At 37.2% G+C, this 23,407-nt stretch overlaps 1 protein-coding gene across 5 annotated transcripts in view; it reads right to left on the bottom strand.

The window, feature by feature from the left end:
* Nucleotides 1–758: 758 nt before the first annotated feature.
* Nucleotides 759–23,407, bottom strand: part of PRPF40A (pre-mRNA processing factor 40 homolog A) — a 40,829-nt gene continuing 18,180 nt past the window's right edge. For 4 of the 5 annotated variants that reach the window (XM_039335422.1, XM_039335420.1, XM_039335423.1 and 1 more), the window contains exons 6-27: nucleotides 23,224–23,301; nucleotides 23,025–23,135; nucleotides 22,584–22,704; nucleotides 20,788–20,809; nucleotides 19,174–19,473; nucleotides 18,144–18,252; nucleotides 17,388–17,452; nucleotides 17,118–17,282; nucleotides 15,760–15,868; nucleotides 15,173–15,323; nucleotides 11,075–11,208; nucleotides 10,579–10,693; nucleotides 10,355–10,467; nucleotides 10,057–10,173; nucleotides 8,688–8,825; nucleotides 7,899–7,994; nucleotides 6,245–6,331; nucleotides 6,054–6,150; nucleotides 5,519–5,580; nucleotides 4,293–4,424; nucleotides 3,758–3,820; nucleotides 759–2,070 (exon numbers count right to left, since the gene is read on the bottom strand). In XM_039335422.1, coding sequence (XP_039191356.1) covers nucleotides 1,978–2,070; nucleotides 3,758–3,820; nucleotides 4,293–4,424; nucleotides 5,519–5,580; nucleotides 6,054–6,150; nucleotides 6,245–6,331; nucleotides 7,899–7,994; nucleotides 8,688–8,825; nucleotides 10,057–10,173; nucleotides 10,355–10,467; nucleotides 10,579–10,693; nucleotides 11,075–11,208; nucleotides 15,173–15,323; nucleotides 15,760–15,868; nucleotides 17,118–17,282; nucleotides 17,388–17,452; nucleotides 18,144–18,252; nucleotides 19,174–19,473; nucleotides 20,788–20,809; nucleotides 22,584–22,704; nucleotides 23,025–23,135; nucleotides 23,224–23,301 — 2,478 coding nt within the window. In that variant the 3' untranslated portion in view covers nucleotides 759–1,977. The remainder of the gene's footprint in view (nucleotides 2,071–3,757; nucleotides 3,821–4,292; nucleotides 4,425–5,518; nucleotides 5,581–6,053; nucleotides 6,151–6,244; nucleotides 6,332–7,898; nucleotides 7,995–8,687; nucleotides 8,826–10,056; nucleotides 10,174–10,354; nucleotides 10,468–10,578; nucleotides 10,694–11,074; nucleotides 11,209–15,172; nucleotides 15,324–15,759; nucleotides 15,869–17,117; nucleotides 17,283–17,387; nucleotides 17,453–18,143; nucleotides 18,253–19,173; nucleotides 19,474–20,787; nucleotides 20,810–22,583; nucleotides 22,705–23,024; nucleotides 23,136–23,223; nucleotides 23,302–23,407) is intronic. The other variant, XM_039335421.1, reaches the window with a different exon arrangement.

Raw genomic sequence — 23,407 nt, 5'->3', positions numbered from 1 at the left:
GTTTAGCAAAATATATATTATAATTCCATTATGTTCTACATCAACGATCCAGAACCTGGAGAATAATTACAACTTATCACTAGAATCAAGATAGCATCATTATGCAACAATATATTTCCCAGTACCTTGTCCTTTTCTGAATACGATACTATGATTTTATCTGAAGCAATGGATGAGAAAAAAAATATATAATTTGTCACTAAATGATCAGATTACATCTTAAGCAAAGATGGGTTTGGAGTATATCACGAACAGTTATTGAAGCAACTGAACTGCAGGAGATACATCTGCTGAAAAGGGGAAGATTTTGTTTCCATTCACATCTCACATTGTCTTGAAGGAGGCTGTAACAGAAGTGCCTGACTGACATTTTTTTAACCTTTCATGCGACCACTGGTTCAAACGACCATACTTTTGCTTAATATATGTAATCGGAATGACTGACTTGATGTAACCTATTTTAAAAATCTTATTTCTTGAGGAAGCTGAAGAAATATCAAGACTTATAATTACTCTAGTGAAAAAATCAACTTTGAAGTAACATCATTATATTAAATAATCACATAAAATATTCCATGTTAATGCTATGATAGATCCTGAAGAGGGGCCTTTTCTGTTGCTATGGTTAAACATACGTTAGAACGATTATACTAGAGAACTGTATTTCTGACATGCAATCTTCAAAGTAACAAGTGAGAGAATGTAAAATTGATGTGTCAACTTTACATACGTTTTTATAAAACAGAAAAATACTAGTACACACTAGAAGACAAGGTTTAATAAGTGATAAAAATGTACAAAAATATTCAAATCAGAAAGATTTTAGTCTGTACCACAGTAGTCAATACTCCTGAATGAATAGGTAGATAGTACTTAATCAAATCAACGTCAGATAGAAGTTATTTAGTACAAAGAGAACAGAATGAAAGGAAAACAAGTTTTAAACATCAGATCAACATATCTTAAAAGAAAAATATTACATCAACATTGATTTTCTAAACAAGAGTATTGCAACTGCTTTTCAAAATTTGGTGGTACATTCTTCGGAAAGTCCTTAAGGCAACATATTGCAATTAATTTACAGTCTAATTTTGTGATTTGCTGAAACGATGCCCTCTGCCAATTTTATTTTTAAATATTCCAGATTTTTCTCCTCTAATAAAAGCAATAGCTATGCTATTCTGTAAGCCTATTTTACCAGATTTGTAATTAAGGGCCCAATAGGATTTCCATCAATCATCTAGTTTTCACAGTTTTAAAACTTAACACTAAAAATTAAGCTCTGAGTAAAACTCTTGTATACATTGCAGCCTACAGTCAGAGTTCGATAGAAATCACCATCATCAATTTGGCCAGAAGGGTAACTCTCAAAAACCCAACACTGGTTCCTGGATTACCATAAACCAAAACAAGAAAAAAAAAAAAAAACATCTTCCCTCTTCCTTTCCTCTCTTTGAAAAAGTAGTTAACAACTCAACAAAAGTGGAACCGCAAGAAAATTACCAAGCTTCTTTCCAGGAGGAACAGGTGCACCAGCTCCCTGCGCTTAGAGTCCTTCTTTGACAAGGAAAAAAGTTAACGACTTCCAAGGGTGAGCCATTTTAGAGATGAGAGGGCTGAAAGGCTTAAATACTTTCCCCAAGCCACTGTTTTAAAGGTTTTTTTTTTAAAAAAAGAGTTTCTGCTCATCCTAATGTGCTGTCTGAAGAATGAAAAGGTACATGGGGGAGGGGGGGGGAAATATATATATACAGGTTATCTAGATGATAAGAAATAGGACTTCCGGTTGAATCCTGAATGTTCACCGTCTTTGCCAAACTGCTACCTGTGTCAAATATTTCAGCTATTTAGTTACGCAAGAGAACCGAAGAGCCACCATTATGCCACTGTAACTCAGAACATTGGAATCCATTTCCTGAAATTAGTCATCTATATCTTTATTTAAATCAAATTTGTAAACATATTTGGTATAAATATTTATTGATCTTCATCCAGTTGTTCCAAGAGGGTCCTCCTTTGTTTTTCAAGTTCACCTTCACTTAATTCACTACCAGAGGTATCCCAATTACCCTGCAAACAGATAATCACAAATGTTTGGTTCACCTTTGAATACAGTCAGGAATTCAATCCCTTCAGATCAGGAACCAGCAGCCTTTCTTGCCCAGCCCACCCCGTAACTCTCATCTCCTGGGGTTGATTTTATTGGGCTACACACAAATTCCACATTAAAAGAAATGAAATTTGGTTACCAACAGGCAATGCAGATTTCATACCTGACAGTGAAAAAAACAGATCCGCTGCAAAATTATTTCCATAAAACCCTGTGATAAAACTAAATATATTTTCCTGCTATGCGAATGGAGAATATCAAGGGGTGATCTGGCTACACACAGAACTTATGAAGCAGTTTGAAGGCTGCATCTAACACTGTGAGCAGTCTGATGCTATTTTCCTACTCATCTTCAAATGCACCTACCCAAAATTGGCACTCAAAATCAGTCTGTGATACAGTAACACAGTGTTTCCCAAACTTGACAATTTTAAGGCATGTGGACTTCAATTCCCAGAATTCCACAGCCAGCGTTGCTGGGAGTTGAAGTCCTCATGCCTTAAAATTGTCAAGTTTGGGAAACACTGCAGTAACAGAAGAATCCATTCCATTAAGCAGATTGACACTGATAGACATCCAATCCAATACTCGTTTTTTAAAAAAATAATAATGATATTCTTTGTGTGTTCCCCAAGGCAGTTCATAAGGTATTTTTTTACAAATACTCCATCAGGGATGGCTACTGGCATAATACTAAATCATTATGTTGTCTCAGATGAAGATTCATGATCTTTTATTATTAAATATCAATTTTAAATATTAAAAATACAACTGGCTTAATTCTCATTCAGTCATCTAAATCAAAGTGTTTTTCAACACTTCACAGCCAGATGAAACAGATCAGGTGATCTTTGAATCTTCAACTCAAGAGGTAAGGAAAATTAAAACGATCAATTGGAAACATTGATAATTAGAATTTTCCATTTAAACTTAAGAGTCTGCAGATGAACTCCTATTTATGCACGAATTAAGACTGAGCCTAATTAGCTATCAAGATCAACTTAAGATCAGCTGGGGGCTGTTACTTATCCAGGTTCTGACAGCTTTTTTTTTTAAATGAATCTCTCATAACTAACTTTCACACTGGAAACTCCTTCCCACATCCCAAACTATTAATCTAAATTAACCTCAGAAAGGTATTCCTAGGTTCAAGCAAACATTGTTTCTGATAATTAGATATACAACAGACTATGCAAAACTTTCATGTCAGGTTTTCAGCTAGGTCATGATTCATCTAGGTAATTTGTAACATCATCATCATCATCATTATTATCATCATCTATTTTCAGGTGCCCTTCTGAATGTAAAAAATGTATTAATTAAAAGGTTATAATAAACATTTCAACTATTATTCAGATGAATCTCATTTAATGCATGTTGCCATAAAAATATTACAGTAATTTCATTTTTGGCAAATGCCTGTGTAAACTGAGGATCTAATCTGTTCTTCTTTGGTTAAATCACTGATTTGAACAGAGTTCATCGAGTCTCCAAATATTGACAGTTCAAACATACTGAACTAAATATTCTGAGATTTTTCAAAAAATTGCATTCTAAAAAAAAAAGGATGTGTGAACTTCACTTCTTTTTGTTCTCACGTCCTGCCCCCATCCATGCCACACCCAGATGTCATGTATCTGGCCTTACCCGAATCTGATCCACTTCTTCTGATGTTTCGTGTACTCGAACGCTGTTTGGTGCAGGATTGTGCTGGGAAGAAAAACATGCCAGAATGACCTTTTTCGTGCAAATTGCACTTTATCCAGCCCATCAAACAGGGGGATGATGTGTTTTGTGGGAAAGGGATTTTGCAGAGAGGCTGTGCTGTGTTCTCAACTGCATTATCAGAGTCTTCTAAACAGTTATCTGGCAGACTGTGTTGAGAGTGATTTGCCTGCAGAGAGCATCAAGCACCAAGCTTCCTCCCTAGCATCATTCATATATTTTCTTCAGTTTGCTGGAAATAAACTCTTATGTGTTTGTGCGTGCGCTCACATACTCTAAGCAGGGCACATGCAGCAAGCCATACCAAAGAGTGTCAAAGGTTGTATGGGATGCTTATATATGATCCAAGTAAACTGTTGTTGTGGAATGGACATAGACGGAATTCCATAAACCACGTATAATTCAGAAATGTTGCAACCATTAATATACCGAACTTGGTAAGATAAAATAAACTTACAGAATCTTTGTTAGTAGGTCGCTTCTTAGGTGGTGATTTATGCTTAGATTCAGATCTTTGTCTACTTCTTTCTTTTTCATTTTCTCTCTCTTTCTTCTCTCTTTCTCGATCTACATCCGATTCCGGAGAATCCTGTGCAAAGTACAATAAAGAATATAAGTAAAACAACAACAACAACAAAAAATTACAATCTGCAATCTACTGCAATTTCCAGTGTATTACCCCAAGATTCTTCTAAAATGTGAACTCTATAGCAATGTACTCTGAATCAATCTGTCTAAACAATTTTCATGTGCTCCAAACTAATACTGTAAAACTGTGTTGGATTAAACCTCCCACTAATTCTTCAAAATTACATCAAATCCTGAAGTTTATCTTAACAGTAGACACCAAGTCAAGCCAACCAGAGTATGAATTTTGGCTTTTCCTCTTTGCTCAGTAACTTGACCTATTAAGCACCGACTCACTGAAATTCTAATTCACAAAAGGAGGAGAAAAAAAACGCAAGGCTGAAGTTGGCCAACCATTATAAAAATGACACTGCTTAGTCCTCTATGTTAATGTGTAAACTGAAGCAGATGACAATCAACCTAAATATGCAATAACGCTATTGCAAATAGGTCTACAAGAATCCAAGTTCTCATTTTTAACAACAACAACAACTAATTCTTGGTGCAGTATAAACCATTAGAGCAGTGTTTCTCAACCTTGACAATTTTAAGGCATGTAGACTTCAACTCCCAGAATTCCACAGCCAGCAATGCTGGCTGTGGAATTCTGGGAGTTGAAGTCCACATGCCTTAAAATTGTCAAGGTTGAGAAACACTGCATTGGAGCATTAGGCCGCCTATCTCTCTTACCCCACCAGAATGAGCAGAGTTGGCATATTACAGACTCTGTCATCCCTTCTCTGTTGCTGTGGCTGCCCTCTGGGATGGCCCTGTGGTTCTTCCAACTCAGGCGTGTGATGCATTCATGTTTTTAAAATATTGATTTTACTATTAATGGTATGATTTTTTTTTTTTGCTTTTAATCTTTGCGCGCTGCTTAGCACTACCTCAGCGGCACAGGCAGTTATATACATTGCATGTATAAATAAATACATACATTTGCTGATCGTACCAACAAGCTCCGAGACAGACGCATAACTGCTATTTACAACCTAATAAGATTGAAGAGATTGAAAATCCCGATCATACCGAAAGATGCAAAACAGAAATACTCACAGACTTGTGTCTCCTCTTTTTGCTTTTCTTTTTGTGTTTCTTTGACTTCTTGTAGCTCCTCTCTATTAATACAAAACAAATTAGGAAATGAAGTGGAAATCAGGCGGCTGAAATTTAGCACCACTTTTTTTTTCCTGGAGAAGATATAAAACAGAGGTTCTCAACCTGTGAGTCGGGACCCCATTTGGGGTCAAACGACCATTTCACGGGGGTCACCAAACAACGCAGTCCGCCATTTTTTCCCCCTTTTTCTTAGCTGCGCTACTCCCTTTTGTTCTATTGGCTTTTGAAAGCCAATAGAATAGACTCTCTTGAATAGAGTCTAATTCTATTGGCTTTCAAAAGCCAATAGGAATTGTCCAGGCTGTCTCTGCCCTGCTGAGCCCGCCAAAAGTCCCATTCTGCAAACGGTGCTGCACCAGTTGAGTAGTCCTCGACTTACGACCGGTTGAGTAGTCCTCAACTTACGACCGGTTGGGGGGGGGTCACGGCATTAAAAAGGTTGAGAACCACTGCTATAAAAGAAAAAAAATACCAGATTCTCCACTGGAAGAGTGTTCAGAAACTGAGCGCGAGTCTGAGCGTTGTCTCTTTTTCTTCAAATGGCTGTCGTCATCTTCGGATTCTGAGCCCTTTAGAGAAATAAAAAAACATGCTTAACATACAAAAGCTTTTACAGGTAACTTCTGAGATAAGTTCCCAGCAGCATGTTATCAAAGACCTTACCGAGCGAGAGCGAGACCTCTTTCTGTGATGCTTTTTTGATTTTTTAGAATGCTTCTTGTTCTTTGAATGATGATGCTGACACTCATGCTGCAACATCAAAAGAATCAGAATTGTTACTTTGAAACAGAAAACCTCTGGTAATCAAAGTGCTGCTTTCTTATAGTACATGCCTCCATCACCTAGAGACAGTGACAGAAGCTATCAAAAACCTCCCTTGGTCTACACAGACCTTATTCCAATCTTATATCAAATCAAATCAAATCAAATCAATTTATTGTTACAGCCGAAGGCCAACACATAAATTAAACATTCAGGTAAAACGAAACTAAACAGAACCAACACAAGAAGACATAGCAATATATTACCATTAATGATGTAATCAATGGGTGACCAAGGTCTGCCTAGTTTTACAGACAGTATAAAAAAACCTAGCTCGCATAAGAAGAACTGAATCGTACTGACCTGTCAATAAAAATGCATTGACTATAGTCTACTGCTGGATAAAAACACGTAATAAAGTTGATTATAAAAGATTATTAAAAAGATCTAAAATGTTTATTTATGTTTCTGGCGAATCCCCAGTTCTGATGGGCAGAATCTAGCCACCTGTGCCATGATCACTGCCTGCTTGTCCTTAAGCAGCCACTGGAGATAAATACTCTCCGAAACCAATCTTACACACACACACACACACACACACACACACACACACACACACACACACACACACACGAAGTCTCAGCAAATCTACTAGGAGAGAGACAAGAGAACAACTATTCTGCTGGAACAAATTTCAGCACTATTATATTGCCGCAGCCTGCCAGAAACTTCTCCTAAGTCCTTCCTCAGCAATCTCTGCATGATGAGGAATAAATCTAGCTGATATCCTCTTACAATCTTTTTTGGGGGGTTCTTGGTCGTGATTGTGCACGACCCAAGAACTGCCAAGAGCAGTTTCTGAGATAGTTGTGCTAGTGCACAAAAAGATACAGTTGTTTTAGTGGCTGAAGAACAGGTGCGCCAAGTGAATTCTGAAGCACCTTTTTTTTTTTTGAAGAATTTGCACAACCCTAGAGCTCATGAAGACAAGTATCAATCATCGGTAGTATGCTCAAAGTGACATATTTTCTTAGGGTTTAAAATGATCCCAATCACTATTTGGCATGTGGTAATGTTATTGTAAAAAAATATAAAGTATCACTAAAGTGTAAAGTAAAAACCGTGCATGAGAATAAAGGATTGACATATTCCTAGAACAGGGGTAGGCAACCTTGGCCCTTTTATGACTAGTGGACTTCAACTTCCAGAATTCCTGAGTCAGCATGGCTGGTTCAGGAATTCTGGATATTGAAGTCCACAAGTCTACAAGTCATAAAAAGGCCAAGGTTCCCTACCATGTTCTATGGTTTCCTGCCACCACTGAGCAACACCTTGGCTGAAGCTGGCAGGCCCATCTTTTCCTTCCCTTTATCCCCCCATTTTTCTGGACATGTACCCACAGCTGCCCTTTGAAGATCTTTCTCACGTCCACCAGTTTCAGCTGTATCAACGTAGCTATGATACTCTTCAGCAAACATTAAAGTAACCCATTCTTTGAGAATTTGTAGAAATCTATTTAGAAAACATTGTGTTTAACTGATAGGTCAGATGTTACCTCCAGTAAATAAATGAAATCCTTAAATATCCGTTTTCTCTCTGATTCTAAAGTGATGTCTTCAAATGCTAGCTCTTTTACAAATCTCTCCCGAATCTATATCAAAAAGGAATTATATCAGTAACTCAAATTTAGGAAGCAATGTATTCCTAAAGAGAAAAATGTTTTGGTTTTTTAAACATGTCACCAAAGAAATTGTTAATTAATCCACATTTCACAGGAATTTGTTTGCATACATCCAGAGCTTGTCTTTCATTTATTAGTGGGACTTTATAAGGTAATCATAAATTTTCCTGCAGCTAGTGATTTTTTTTTTATTATTGTATGTGCATCTTACACAAAGATTCCTTGGTGAAAATGGAAGGATGAATTCATTTGTATGACATTAATTCAGGTTAAGGATTTGGATAGCAATTCATAAAGTGGCATTAACTATTACATCAGCAACAAAATTTTGTTTCCAGCAATAATAGCAGTAACAATATTATTCTATGAATATTAAACCTATAACCATTAAAAAAATCTGTACTTCATAAACACACCTGTCAGCCTTTTCTATAAGAGCTGCACTGAGAATTTATCCATTTCATTATTATTTTTCTTATTATTCTTTAAAATACTTAACATTCCTTGATACTATTTCTATTATCATTCCTCTAATTACTTTGGAAAAGATTTGCTACTGATTACAACACATTTCTTGAAGGTCATAGGTTTAATAGTTAAAATAGTTGCAAAAAGTTCTTTAATTTTTTAAACAAAAGAAAAAAAATAAAAGAGCTTACTTACATCTTCCCAGACTGCATCTAATTCAATGGGAGGTGTTGCTTGTTTTAACATGCTTTTAAAAGCAGACTCTTTTCGTTTCATTTTGCGAGCTTCTTCTTTCTCTCTCTCACGCTCACGGGCTTCTGCTTTTTCTAACAGCTGCATCACAGATTCAAAGGGAGCCATTAAATGAAAGGAATATTGCAGGGAAAAGAGGAGGGGGGGGGGAAGAAAGCCATAATGCAGTGGTTCGCAACCTGTGGGTCGGGACCCCATTTGGGGTCGAACGACCATTTCACAGGGGTCGCCAAACAAGGCTGTCCGTCATTTTTTCCCCCTTTTCTTTGGCCACGCCCCTGGCACCCGATGATATATAAGTGGTTGGGGGTCACCACAACATGGGGAACTGTATTATGGGGTCGCAGCATTAGAAAGGTTGAGAACCACTGCCATAATGCAATGTCACTGCAAAGCACTTTTCTTATCATTTGCCATACACAGAAGGTGTTTACATATATCTACAAAACAATGGACTGACATTGCAAGAATAAGTCTCAGATTAAATTCTGGCCTGAGAGCTCTGCGCAGACGTTCATTTAGCTGTTCAGACAAAACAGGGGCCACCGGCTTGGGTCCTCCGCTAGATGAGTACAGGCAGTCCTCGACTTACAACAGTTCATTTGGTGACCGTTTGAAGTTACAATGGCTCTGAAAAAAGTGAACTGTGACCGGTTTTCACACTTGTAGCCAATGCAGCGTCCCCAAGGTCACGTGATCAAAATTCGGCCACTTGGCAACTGACTCATATTTATAACCATTGCACTGTCCCAGGGTCGTGGGATCCCCTTTTGTGACCTTCGCAAAAGTCAATGGGGGGGGGAAGCCAGATTCACTTAACAACCGTGTTACTAACTTAACAACTGAGGCGAATTCACTTAACAACTGTGGTTAGAAAAGTCGTAAAATGGGCCAAAAGTCCCTTAACAAATGTCTCACTTAGCAACAGAAATGTTGGGCTCAATTGTGGTCGTACGTTGAGGACTATCTGTATCTGAAATGCATTAGAATTAGAATTTCAATGTTAAACCAAGATCTGGCATTACCTAAATCAGTGTTTCTCAACCCTGACAATTTTAAGGCACGTGGACTTCAACTCCCAGAATTCCACAGCCCTGTGGAATTCTGGGAGTTGAAGTCCACGTGCCTTAAAATTGTCAAGGTTGAGAAACACTGACCTAAATAGACCAGTGAGCACATATTTCATCACTGAGGAACAAGTTATACTTTCGTTTCAACAATACCAATTGGAAACTAGTAACAATTTATAACATTGGACACATTTCATATCAAGTGGTGTTAACAGTTATTGACTTTTTAAAATTAAACTTACACTATTGAAAGCCAGTTTGATATTTCCAGCATCTAATGTGGTAGCTCTCTTCGTTGAACTGATGACCATTACAAAGTCTTCAAAAGGAGTCGTCACTTCAACTACAAATCCTTTATCCTGCAATGTAATGGCGTTGAGTAATACTGGAAAGTATAGGAATCCCACAGAAACAAAAATTTGTAATGCAAATTTAAAAAAACTATTTAAAAAAACTAGCTCCAGATTTTGAAATAAATGTAATAAATCTGAATTAGAAACTCTCAATGTCCTCCTAATTCAAGAATTTATGTTACCTCACCTTTAAGATATCTTTTATTATCTTCTTTTCATCGTGGTAGCGGGCTTTTAAATCTTCAACATAAAACTTGAAAAGATCCAGTGCTGTTGAACCTAAGAGGGGGAAAAAAAAACCTTATATGGGTCAAGAGCTCTCTATTCAAAGAGCTCCTTTTTCTTCGCAATATCAGAAATGACCAAAAATATTCACACACACGTTATCCAAACAAGAGAGGGTACACTTACCAGGCTGACCAAGCATGTTAGTAAACCTAATATCAGAACTAATTGTTGGATATAACTCCATCCACGATGACATCGAATGCAGCTGACCGTGTTCATGCAACTCATCCAAAAATATCTGGGGAAAAATGGAAAATGGGGAATCTTGTAATTCAATTTTAAAAAGCCAGACACCGTCCTTTTTTTTTTTTACAATCCCAAAGAAGCACAAAGAACTTCTAACGTGAATGACAAGTGAGTCAGCTCTTCCAATTTACTAAAATTTCTCTTGCCCAATGTTCTTCCTCCAGTTTTTAATCTTGGAAGAACTTTTCCCCACAAAGAAGGGAGATCACTGAAACGTCCACACGACTTAGAAATCGCACAAGACTTGGGGAGATTAGTTTCTGCACTCAGAATTAGAACAGTTGCTGATTTTTTAAAATCCAGCCGGTAACTTAAAAATAGCTGAAAGCTCTTCAGTTGGTACTAAGCAGAAGTTTAACATTTTCTCGGTCACCTGAAAAGATTCTCTGTTTTTTCGCTGTCGTCGCCTTTCTCTGAGTAAGCCTTTCTGTTTCTCCTCCTCCTCTTCTTTTTCCAGTGCTCTTATGTGCTCTTCAAAACAGATCAAGGCATCCTCCTTATCCATATCTAAAAAAACAGGAATATATTTTTATGGAATTAAATAATATGCCACTTAAAATACAAATCCTTTTGGTTTGTGATCTTCCCCAAGTTTAGGCACAAGCCGTTTTTCTTCCTGTTCATGCTTGTCAATATTCAACTAGTTAATGTTATGTCACAATAAATAGGGTGCTGAAACACTGCAATATAGAGCTTTACAAAACTCCCTGATCTTGACAGTGATAATTCCAGGTGCCCCACACAAAGTGGCCTAATTTTAAAATGGCACTTGCACAACACTCAGAACATCTGATATAATATAAAATAAAGTTTTTAAAGTTTTGATTCATGGACTTGCAAAGGCAGATAAATACAAAAGGATCTGTATCAAAGTGGCACAATTCATTTTTATTGTTTCTCTGTATCTGAAGTAAACCAATTTGTCCAGAACAGCCACCTTAAAGGAAATGTCTTATGCAAACAAACGAACAAGTGGTCACTTCTTTACAAACTGATTTCAGAATATAATAATTTTAGCAAAAAACCACACCAAAAACAATTTTAGTTGGAAAGCACAGTTAAGAGGTATACAAAATAAAAAAAAAAATAGCTTTCAGCTTAAACTTGAGGACTGGATTCTTTAACCAACTGGCTTCAGGATTAAAAGTGAGATTCCAAAATTATAAACATGCAATTTATTCTATAATCTTATCTATAATCCAAATCCTATGTTCTCAATTTAGGGATCTTTTTTTTTAGGATGGTAATGAAAAAATATGAATTGTTTTATTTCATACAATTATGAAGGCAAAAATTATATGACACAGAGGTTCTAAAAACTAAATGACAATGTACTGAAAATGCCTACCTAGTTGTCTTATTCATATGTACTAGTACGATTTATTCATGATTCCTTTTTGAAAGTGAACACAAATATTTATTTCTACGCTCACTCTAAGCTAATTTCTTAATTCAGAGCAAAATATTGTTTTAGTACAAATCAATGTGTTTATTCACGATACAAGTTTAAAACTGTATCTCTATACTGTAGGTGGATTTCAAATATATATCTCCACCAACGGAAGCAGGCTTTGCTGAAAGAGGCAGCTTTGGGGAAATATTTAGGCAGTTCTATACAAATCCTACCACACTGCTCAAAAGCATGGTGGATAAATCCCAACTCTTTGGAAACAATTTTGAGAGTGTGACTGGAGAGGGTGGTTGTAATGGAAAAGTAAACTCATTCTGGAATGGCAGAAGCCCTCAATCCTGGCTCTGATTTAACAGTTTTAATAGATGAGTTGCTATTATCAATTGCACTCAAAAGTTGATTTTGTTTTGTTGTTAATTGCGAAGTCGTGTACAACCCATTGCGATCCCATGGACAACGTTCCTCCAGGCTTTCCTGTCCTCTACCATCTTCTGGAGTCCATTTAAGCTCACACCTACTGCTTCAGTGACTCCATCCAGCCACTTCATTCTCTGTCGTCCCCTTCTTCTATTGCCCTCAATCTTTCCCAGCATTAGGCCCTTCTCCAGTGAGTCCTTCCTTCTCATTAGGTGGCCAAAGTATTTGAGTTTCAACTTCAGGATCTGGCCTTCTAAAGAGCAGTCGGGGTTGATCTCTTCTAGGACTGACCGGTTTGAACGCCTTGCAGTTCAAGGGACTCGCAGGAGTCTTCTCCAGCACCATAGTTCAAAGGCCTCAATTCTTTGGCGCTCAGCCTTTCTTATGGTCCAACTTTCACATCCATACATTGCAACTGGGAAAACCATGGCCTGGACTATACGCACTTTTGTTGGCAGGGTGATGTCTCTACTTTTTAGTATGCTATCTAGATTTAGTATGCCATAGCTTTCCTCCCCAGGAGCAAGCGTCTTTTAATTTCTTGGCTGCAGTCCATATCTGAGGTGATCTTGGAGCCCAGGAAAATAAAATCTGTCACTACCTCCATTTCTTCCCAATCTATTTGCCAGGAATTGAGAGGACCGGATGCCATGATTTTGGTTTTCTTAATGTTGAGTTTCAAGCCAACTTTTGCACTCTTCCTTCTTCACCCGCATCAAGAGGCTCTTTAGTTCCTCTTCACTTTCTGCCATTAGAGTGGTATCATCTGCATATCTTAGGTTGTTGATATTTCTCCCGGCAATCTTAATTCCAACTTTTGATTCATCTAGCCCTGCCTTTCTCATGATGTGCTCTGCATATAAGTTAAATAAGCAGGGCGACAGTATACAGCCTTGCCAGACTCCTTTCCCAATTTTGAATCAGTCAGTGGTTCTGTGTCTAGTTCTCACTGTTGCTTCTTGACCCGCATAAAGGTTTCTCAAGAGACAAAGAAGATGGTCTGGTATTCCCATCTCTTTAAGAACTTGCCAAAATTTGTTGTGATCCACACAATCAAAGGCTTTAGCATAATCAATGAAGCAGAAGTAGATGTTTTTCTGGAACTCCCTAGCTTTCTCCATGATCCAGCGTATGTTGGCAATTTGATCTCTAGTTCCTCTGCCTCTTCGAAATCCTGCCTGTACTTCTGGTAGTTCTCGATCCACATACTGCTGGAGTCTAGCTTGTAAGATTTTAAGCATAAATTTACTAGCATGTGAAATGAGTGCAATGGTGCGATAGTTTGAACATTCTTTGGCATTGCCTTTCTTTGGAATTGGAATGTAAACTGACCTTTTCCAATCCTGTGGCCACTGTTGAGTTTCCCAAATTTGCTGGCAAATTGAGTGTAGCACTTTTACTGCATCATCTTTTAAGATTTTGAATAGCTGGTCTGTCACCTCCACTAGCTTTGTTGTTGCTCAGATTTCCTAAGGCCCATTTTACTTCACATTCTAAATCAGTGACCACCCCATTGTGGTTATCTGGGACGTTAAGCTCGTTCTTGTATAGTTCTTCTGTGTAGTTTTGCCACCTCTTCTTAATCTCTTCTGCCTGTTAGGTCCCTGCCATTATGGTCCTTTATCATGCCCATCTTTACATGAAACGTTCCCTTCATATCTCCAATTTTCTTGAAGAGATCTCTGGTCCTCCCTATTCTGTTGTTTTCTTCTATTTCTTTGCACTGTTCATTTAAGAATGTATTCTTATCTCTTCTAGCTATTCTCTGGAATCCTGCATTCAATTGGGTGTATCTTTCTCTTTCTCTTCCCTTCTTTCCTCAACTATTTGCAAAGCTTCCTCAGACAGCCATTTTGCTTTCTTGCATTTCTTTTTCTTTGGGATGGTTTTAGTTGCTACCTCTTGTACAATGTTGCGAACCTCCGTCCATAGTTCTTCAGGCACTCTATCAGATCTAATTCCTTAAATCTATTTGTCACCTCTACTGTATACTCATCAGGAATATGATTTAGTTCATACCTGAGTGGCCTAGTGCTTTTCCCTACTTTCTTCAATTTAAGCCTAAATTTTGCAACGAGAAGCTCATGATCTGAGCCACAGTCAGCTCCTGGTCTTGTTTTTACTGACTGTATACAGCTTCTCCATCTTTGGCTGCAGAGCAAATAGTCAATCTGATTTCTATGTTGACCGTCTGGTGATGTCCATGTGTAGAGCCGTCTCTTGGGTTGTTGGAAAAGAGTGTTTGTTATGACCATCGTATTCTCTTGACAAAATTCTATCAGCCTGTACCCTGCTTCATTTTGTACTCCAAGGCCAAACTTGCCTGTTATTCCGGTTATCTTTTGGCTTCCTACTTTAGCATTCCAATCCCCCATGATGATAAGGACATCATTTTGTTTTACAGCAGTGGTTCTCAACCTGTGGGTCAGGACCCCATTTGGGATCGAACGACCATTTCATGGGGGTCGCCAAACAAGGCTGTCCGCCATTTTTTCCCCCTTTTCTTTGGCCACGCCCCTGGCACCCAGTGATGTATAAGTGGTTAGGGGTCATCACAACATGGGCAACTGTATTATGGGGTCGCGGCATTAGAAAGGTTGAGAACTACTGTTTTACAGAAAGGTAAAACACATTTATCCTTACTCTGAAGTTCTTCATCTTCTGCAAATGTAGGATTGTCCATCAGATACTGCTGAGCCTCTGACCATGTTGTAGAGTAAGTAACATTAGCCATATTGTCCAGAATATTTTTTAATGCCTCCCAGTTCCTCTTCCTTAGCTGTTTGGCTTGTTCCTGAAAAAGACAGACATAAAAAGTGCATTAATGCTTTCCTAAAATGCAGCACTGCCCATAACTGATATGAGAGAAATGCATAAATATTGAACAACTGCACCTATTTCTGTGTTCTGGCCTGAACTGTCAATTTTATAAAAATCACTCTTTGCAGGAAAAGATAATAGGTGTTAATCTTAACAAGAAACTATCAGACTTTTTAATCTGACTCCTTTCTATAAAAAAATCAAACACTAGCACATAATTTTTCTCCTTATTCTTTTGTTAATAATTTAAGGAACAAATTCTATCAGTTAACAATTATAAACATTACACATTTTTATGGCAATCATGACAGAAATTTACACTACAAAGCTCAAATATATTGTGTTAAACAGGAGACATTATTATCTCAGAGTACAACACAATTTTTTTTGATTAAAAGAAAATCAATTACCTTTTCTTTTTTTGACAGAAAGAATAGAACATCTTCATAAATTTCAAGACGATCGCGTTCAGAAATTGCATTCCACACTTCCAGCTCTCCAAACATTTGTTCAGCTTTTCTACAGGAATACAGAAATTATAAAATTGACCTATTAAAATTTATCTTTTGACTTCATTCTCCCTTGATAACTACTGGCACCATTCCTTCTATTACCTGTAGTATCTAGTTATTTTTTTCCCCTTCTTGATAAAAATTGAAAAAGGAACCAATGTGCAGTGAACACAGATCTGAAAAGTATTCTGAACATCAGCCACTAATATCTGTATTAATGTTCCTCCCAAATTTCTCTACCTCTAATTCAACCCAAGATTCTTCCTTCAATTTCCTTGGCAACTAATACTGAAAATATTTTATTCACCAATAGGAAAGCAATCCAAAGGGCATACAGGTAGTCCTTGAGTTATATCAAAATTACAATGGCACTGGAAAAAAAGGATGTATGACCTGTCCTCAAAATTTTCACCACTGCAGCATCCCTGTGGTTGCATGATCAAAGTTCAGTCCAGCCCTCATTCACAATTACTTCTACTGACACTATCCGTCTAACTGCTGCCCGTTGTCTGGGAACAGGTGGGAATCCCAGGAAAGCAGGCCAGTGGGCCAGAGCTAAGGCCATGGTAGCAAGTGTCACGGGTGGGTGTACAGATTGCAGGACTTATCGCAGCACTTGGGCTTGAGGCTATCTGGCAATGCTGGAGTTTAAAGCAAGACGGCCCTGCGCCTGGAGGCCACTGCTTCGGGTTGACACAGGCCAGCGCTGCTGGGGCTTGCTGGTGTGGGCGCTGTCCCTGTACAGGGCTTGAGATAGCACTCTGCCCATTGCTTGGCCTGAAATCAAGGCCTGGGGGCAGCAGCAGTGGGCTAAGACTGCTGAAGGCTGCCATTGCTAAGGTCTGCCATCTCTAGTTCTATGCAACAGCAAGCCCCATGCTCCCTGGCACCCATCCATGGCATCTGCCCCTCCGCCCCAGCCTGCAGCCCTCGTCCGACAGCCTGCCTGCCTGCGGCTCCTGCCTCTCATGATCACAAGAGGTCTTCATTTAATAAACCATGAGGTCCCAGAGAGCAACTAGGAGTACCAGAATCTCAACTGCTAAGCAATGGGGACATGTGATGACCTGCTTTACAACTGATGCAAACCTCGGTCCCTGTTGCCATAATAACCCAAGGACTACCTGTACTGTCATTCCCACCAGCCTATCTTACATATTTATTGCAATCTGTGTGCAGACATAGCGTTCCCAAGGAAAGACCTCAGTCACGGTACTAAGATTTTAGCACTGAAGTGGCATGTTAGATAATCTTACTTGTATCTGGTTGTCGATGTCATTTTTTCATGATTTTCAAGGAAACGCTGAAAAGACTCTTTTGCTTCTTTGTATTTTAATCTTGCTTCTTCTTTTTCTTCTTTCTCTGTCTGAACTTTGTAAGCATTAAAGGCTTGCTTCTTCTCACTTAATTTTGCCAAAGCACTACAAATCGAAGAAACATCAACTAAAATTAGCCCTTTTATATCCAGGTTATTGAAAAAAATTGTCATTTTTTGCAATGAATCTTTTAAAATAATCTAGTGATACCTGTATCTTGGATCATTAATGATCATTTTCATAGCTTGTTCCCAAGAGGCAGTGGATGGCACACGCTGTGAAGATATAAGATAAATCACACATGTTCTGCAACTGGAATTTTATTTTCACAAGTGAGGAGCTGAAAAAGAACTGCTTCATCTTATGTAATTTTCTGGTATCTGAAGGAAATTAAGTTGCCTGGCTTGATATTTTACAATCAGGATAATAAATTTTTACCCAATATAGTTAATACATTTTCCCAGAAAAAGCTCTACAATAGTAATGAAAAGTATCATGTATAACACACTTATATCAATGTGATGTCACAGCATCCTTATTTCTAGAAAAAATCCAAAAATACCGATTTCTCAATTCCTGATTTTTTAAAGGTATTAAACTATCACTCAGAAAAAATATCTTTTTTATTCAGCAGTTATGTTTCAGCAATCACCAAGAATAAAGTCACAATTATTAAGATAATATTCAAAATTTTAACCACACCCAACCCTTTCCCTACCCCAACTTATCTGCCTAAAACTTTCAAAACATAACTGCCTTGCCTACAAACTGAAAATTCCATATTAAAAAACCCTTTTCCCATGGATTTTTATAGGACACCTTATAAAATCCATTCATTTAGATAAAGTATTTAGTATTTACTTTTGCATAAATGTTACTCAAGTGCTTACGAAAATCAGTAACTTTCCTATCAATTATATCTGTAATTCTTGAAATTTAAAAGAATAATTGACTCAGTATAAAAACCTTTTCTTTCAACAGTTCTTTAAATGCTTGTTTGGCTTCTTCTTTCGTATTCCAAGTGTAAGTTTTTTTAACTGGTTGGGCTTCCTCTTCTTCCTTTTTGGGTACAACACTATCAATTAAAAAAAAAGTTGGTTACTTTGACCAATAGCAGCATTAGTTAAATGGAATACCTACTGAGGGAGTAATCATAAATATTAGGCTGATGCCTTGTTCAAAAGTAACAAGATAAGCAAGGCCCTAGCTAACCATCTTGGGTTGGTTTCCAAATATGTTAATACATTTCATGCACATCATTCACTTAGACAAGTGATACACTAAATGTCCCTTAAAATGGACACTCTTAAGAAAGTTAGAATGTCCCTTAAGTCTATCCACCAAAATCAGCCCCCTTTGAATTTTGGCTCCTCCCACTTTTGGAATGCAATTCTCAACGTTATGCAAAACTCAAAGTGGCCCCCAAGTCCTGAACAATTCATTATTCAAAAGATTTAATCCTTTAATTTGTTATAAACTAAAGTCTGACCAGTTTTTCAGACTACCACAAAATGGAACATGCCCAGCACGTTACTCTCTGCTCATTGGATATACCTATCATGCAGTCTATCAGAAATGAAATGAAGTTTGCGACAGAAATTGCAATATAAAGAAATACCATATATAACATCCAGAGCTGGAAAAATAAACCTATAGGAAAAAGATTCCCGGTTTCACAAGAAAGTTCTCCGGCAGGAAAAATAAGTGAAAGATATTCTGGAAACTTTTCCCGTCTTATCTTGGCTACAGGAAATGGGGAAAAATATTAAAAGATAACCCATTTAACCAAGCCTCCATTGTGGCTGTCTTTTCCTACTGCGCAATTAAAGATGGCAAGGCCCTAAAGGTACTAGACATTAATAACAACTGAAAGAAAACCAGTACTTTTCTTGTCTTTTCTTCTCCCATGTTTTTTAATACCCAATTTTTCTCCCAAACTATGAAAGATTCTCTTCAGCTTTTATAGCAGAAGAGGTCATCAAGAACTATTACTTACTCCGAGGATTCTTGCTTTGGAGTTTCTTCCACAGAATTTGTGATAACTTCCGCGCTCTGATCTTGTACAACAGGAGGAGCCACTGGCTGTACCTGCTCGTGGGCTGAAGGGGCTACTCCAGTATCATTTTCTACAACTGGAGCCAGGGCAGAAGGCTCTGTTTCCGGAGTCGAGGCCACAGCAGGGGCAACAGGGGCTGATGGGGCAGGTACTGGTGCTTCAGGAATGCTGGTGGCGGCAGCTGGGACCCCTGGTGCAACCGCAGCAGAGGAAACTGGAGCAGATTCTTCCGATTTGCCGCTATAGAAATAGAAATAATTTTTTGTTTTTAAAAAAATCCTGCCAATTTCACAAAGATCCTATTTTCCACTGCTCACCTGTAAATAACTTTCCCCCAGGAAAAGGCTGATTTATAACTGATTTACAAAACAGGGATGGTAGAAAGCCTCTACCTTTCTGCATCTCTTTCAGAATAGAAAAGCCAGAGTGCTTGACAGCATTAATGCCTCAAAAATTTCTACTAAAAGTCTAATGAAATACAGGCCAATACAGAATTCTTCTTAGCAGCAGTTCTATTATACATAATTTCAGGTATCTGCAGTTATAAATAAAATATCAACACTGGATGCTTAATTTAGTAAACATGGTTATTATTAATAGAGCTGCCATTTAACATATCTAACACTTCAAAAGATCTGAGAATCACATTCTGTGCAAATCATGACTAATAATTGCACCTGAAATAAAATGTGCTTTTATTATTCCTAACCTGCTATCAATTTCACTGGATATACTTAACGTTACTCTTTAAGACAGGGCAAAGTCTTCCTGTACATTCAAGCTTACAACTTTCCACATTTTTTTTTTAAATCGGTTTTATGTATAAAACTGAGAGGCAAGCATCTTCCTTCCAAATCACAAAAATTAGTTGCTAACATACATTATTTGTGCGTATTTAATTAAATGATTTCTAAATTAAAATTTATATAGCTGACATTCCATTATCAATCATGGTTTTCCTTGCAGCCTCGTGCGAAGGTGTTTTTGGCAGGAGGTAAATCTCACAACTCAAATTTCAGAAACATTTTTTCTACTTTTTTGTTTAAAGCTTTAAGGAACACAACAATAGGAGAACCTCAAATGGGGACTGCTCCCTTCCCGAAAATTAAGAGGTCACGATATTGTAATTTGCTGTCAACATATACTCATTTTAGCTAATTTTACAAAAAGACTGAATCATTTCCAGGGAAATAACAATTTGTTCCTTAGAAATGGATATCCAGCAACAGCGATGCAATTAATTCAGCATGTTGAGAAGCTAAAACTGTGTAAAATTCAGCAGCAGGGCTGAATGGATGATGAATGATATGGTACGAGCATTGTTTCAAACTCTGTTAAGATTGTCAATTGTTTTCTGAACGTAATTCAAAATGCTGGTTTCAATCTTGATGCTATACATAACTACAAAGTACTTTCTAAAATATTATATTTAATCTCTATTTTTTCCGCTTCCAAAAAGGATTTTAAAAATGAATTAATCTTTTCATCGGTTTTGTCTGCATTTTAGCTTACACAGAAACGCAACACCTTTAACAAAAGTGTTTGTAAACATACCTTTCTTCTGCTTTAATCATTGCTGTAAAAAAAAGAAAGAGTATATATATATATATATACATATATATATATATATATGTTATATATATATATGTAAGATATTATATATCATTTTACAGATAGACATTTTACGTGTGAAAAATCACATATAAGAATTTAGCTTAAATGAAAATGGCACAACCTATATTTCAAAAGTGTTTCATGAACAAATGAATAACTTTTTCAGACCACAGAACACAAAAGATAGTTTAAAAAATGCAGGGACTTCAGACTTCTGGGGGGAGCTTTGTCGAACTGAAGACATCTCCGCAAAAACAAAGCCAACGATCCTGGCAAAGACCAAAGAACCAGTGAGTAAACCAGTATCCTGGAACCTCACCAGATAAGAAAACGAGAGATCGCTCACATGGGTTCTGGACAGCTGCTCCTCGCAAGGAGACTCCAGGGGATTGATTTTCCACAGGTCTGAATGCCAGGGGACAAAGGGATTAACCATTTTGTTCACAACTATAGCTGAGCATTATAATGACCCTACGTTTGCAAACCTTGCTGTCTAATCACTTTTGAAAATTACCTATCGATGATCTTAAAGCTATTTTGGAACAACATTTAAAAGTCATTGGGTAAATTTCTCTTTAGTTCCGAATAAAAGAAAAGAAATAAAAAATTAAGAAATTAAATAATTTGAAATAAACAGCAAAAAGCTAAGAAAGATTTTGATATATTAAAGTTAATGCAAATGAAGGAATTTAACGAATTTGGAAGACTTTCAGTATAAGATTTTGGAATTAACTATAAAAATAGCTTCTCATCAGAAACAGACTTATTTTGGCTATCCTGGCTATTGTAATTCATACCAAAGATTAAGACAAATCAAATCCTACAACATTTGATCGGATTAAAGATTAAGACTGTTAGAAGGGAAGGGATGTAAAAAAGTTTGATTTTTTTTTCTTTTAAAGACCCTGAATCCCTTGCATTGGGGTGGTTGGGGTGATTGAATGGAGCTGAGTGGCCAAATGCCCTTCCTGACGCCTACATGGAGCTCACAGCAGGTATTTTCTCTTTCCACCCAGGGAGAGAAATATCTGCTGCTACCTAGAATCGAACTCACAACCTCCTGATGAGAGCTCCACCTCTAGGCCACCATGCCACTCAAAGTGGTTTATCTGATTGAGGTTAAAATAAGACTTGGTTTTGCAAAGCTCTAAGCAATCCTTAATTGCTGTTTAGACCAGGATTGAAAAACTGATGTTTTATGAATTTGCACACATAAAGAGGATGAGATGGATGGATGGATATTTGTAACCTTACAGGGGTGAATAATTAGTAAAGTTGTTTATGCTGTTGTGATGAATGTTAGATGTCACTTCTTTATATATTTCTTTTTTTTTCATTATATTCTTTCTTTTCCTTCTTTTTTTCTTGCACCTTTCATTCTTTTTCTTTTCTCTAAGTTTAGTTTGTATGAGTTTTTATTCTTGTAATTAAAATTCTTAATGAACATTATAGTTAAAGAAGGCACTTCTTGGATCTTTTCATTTTAACAATGATGTATGAGCCAGACTATAAATCAATAGTAATTTTGGTACAATTTTGGAACTTCCTGCCAAGTCCAGTCCCAAATGCTAAAAGGATGACTATACCCTATTATGTCTTGTCAACAATATCCAATTGTTCCTCTAACCAAAATAGCATAGATTTTAGTATATGGTCTGAATTTCCTTCACTAATTGGAATCGTCACTGCTATCTATGAAGCAGCTTATGTTGAAGACAAAACCTTATAATAATTACCTTCAAGATCTTCAAGTTCTTTGGGTTTTGCCCAACGTGACTCTTTTGTTTGAGAGTTGTAGTAATAAGGCTTTCCAGAATCAGATTTGTATTCTTTCCATGGACATTTTGACAACAATTGCTAAGGAAGAGGAAAAAACACAACATCCAAAACCATTCTATAATACAGAAATGAATGTCGTAAAATGTTTTCAAAATCTTCTGATTAAGATGCAAAATTGAAAATATACAAATTACACATAATTCCTTTCATGAAATAAAACTCTTTGGCTATCCTCTGCCTACTGCAGCATTTGTATGACTAGGATACTACAGTGAGATTAAAAATAGCATGCAGGACTGCACCTCGAAAAGGAAAATTTTTCTTAATAGTAAATATTTCTTTTTAATTTAGTGAGACATGGGTAGCTAAATAATTATACTCTCAATTGCTTCTTTTACCTCTGCAGGGGTTTTAAGATCATCCGGCTTCTCCCAGGTAGACTGCTTGGTCTCAGTATTGTAATAGTACGTTCTTCCATCTGGTGACTTATGCTCCGACCACACAGATTTCTATGGAAAATAGAACATTCTATAGAAAACTTCTATCTTGGGATTTTAAGATAGAGCATGACAAAACCTTAAGAGAAAAATGTGATACCTGTTTTGAGGGCTCTTCATTAGTAGAGTTATTGGTTGGAGTTGCTTGTTGCACTGCGCAAACAACTGGAGGTGTAGGCTAAATAAAGAAAATATGAATTAAAATTTAATCCAGTGAAACGCAGCTATGTTTTTATTCAAGAGATAAAAGGGATAACCCTGTTCCTTAATTTTATTTCTGTACT

This window comes from Crotalus tigris, unplaced genomic scaffold (genome assembly GCF_016545835.1).
Source record: "Crotalus tigris isolate CLP2741 ecotype Arizona unplaced genomic scaffold, ASM1654583v1 scf7180000017641.3106099, whole genome shotgun sequence".
Taxonomy (NCBI): domain Eukaryota; kingdom Metazoa; phylum Chordata; class Lepidosauria; order Squamata; family Viperidae; genus Crotalus; species Crotalus tigris.
The sequence above is the reverse complement of the archived record's forward strand: the minus strand, read 5'-3'. Positions and strand labels throughout refer to the sequence as shown.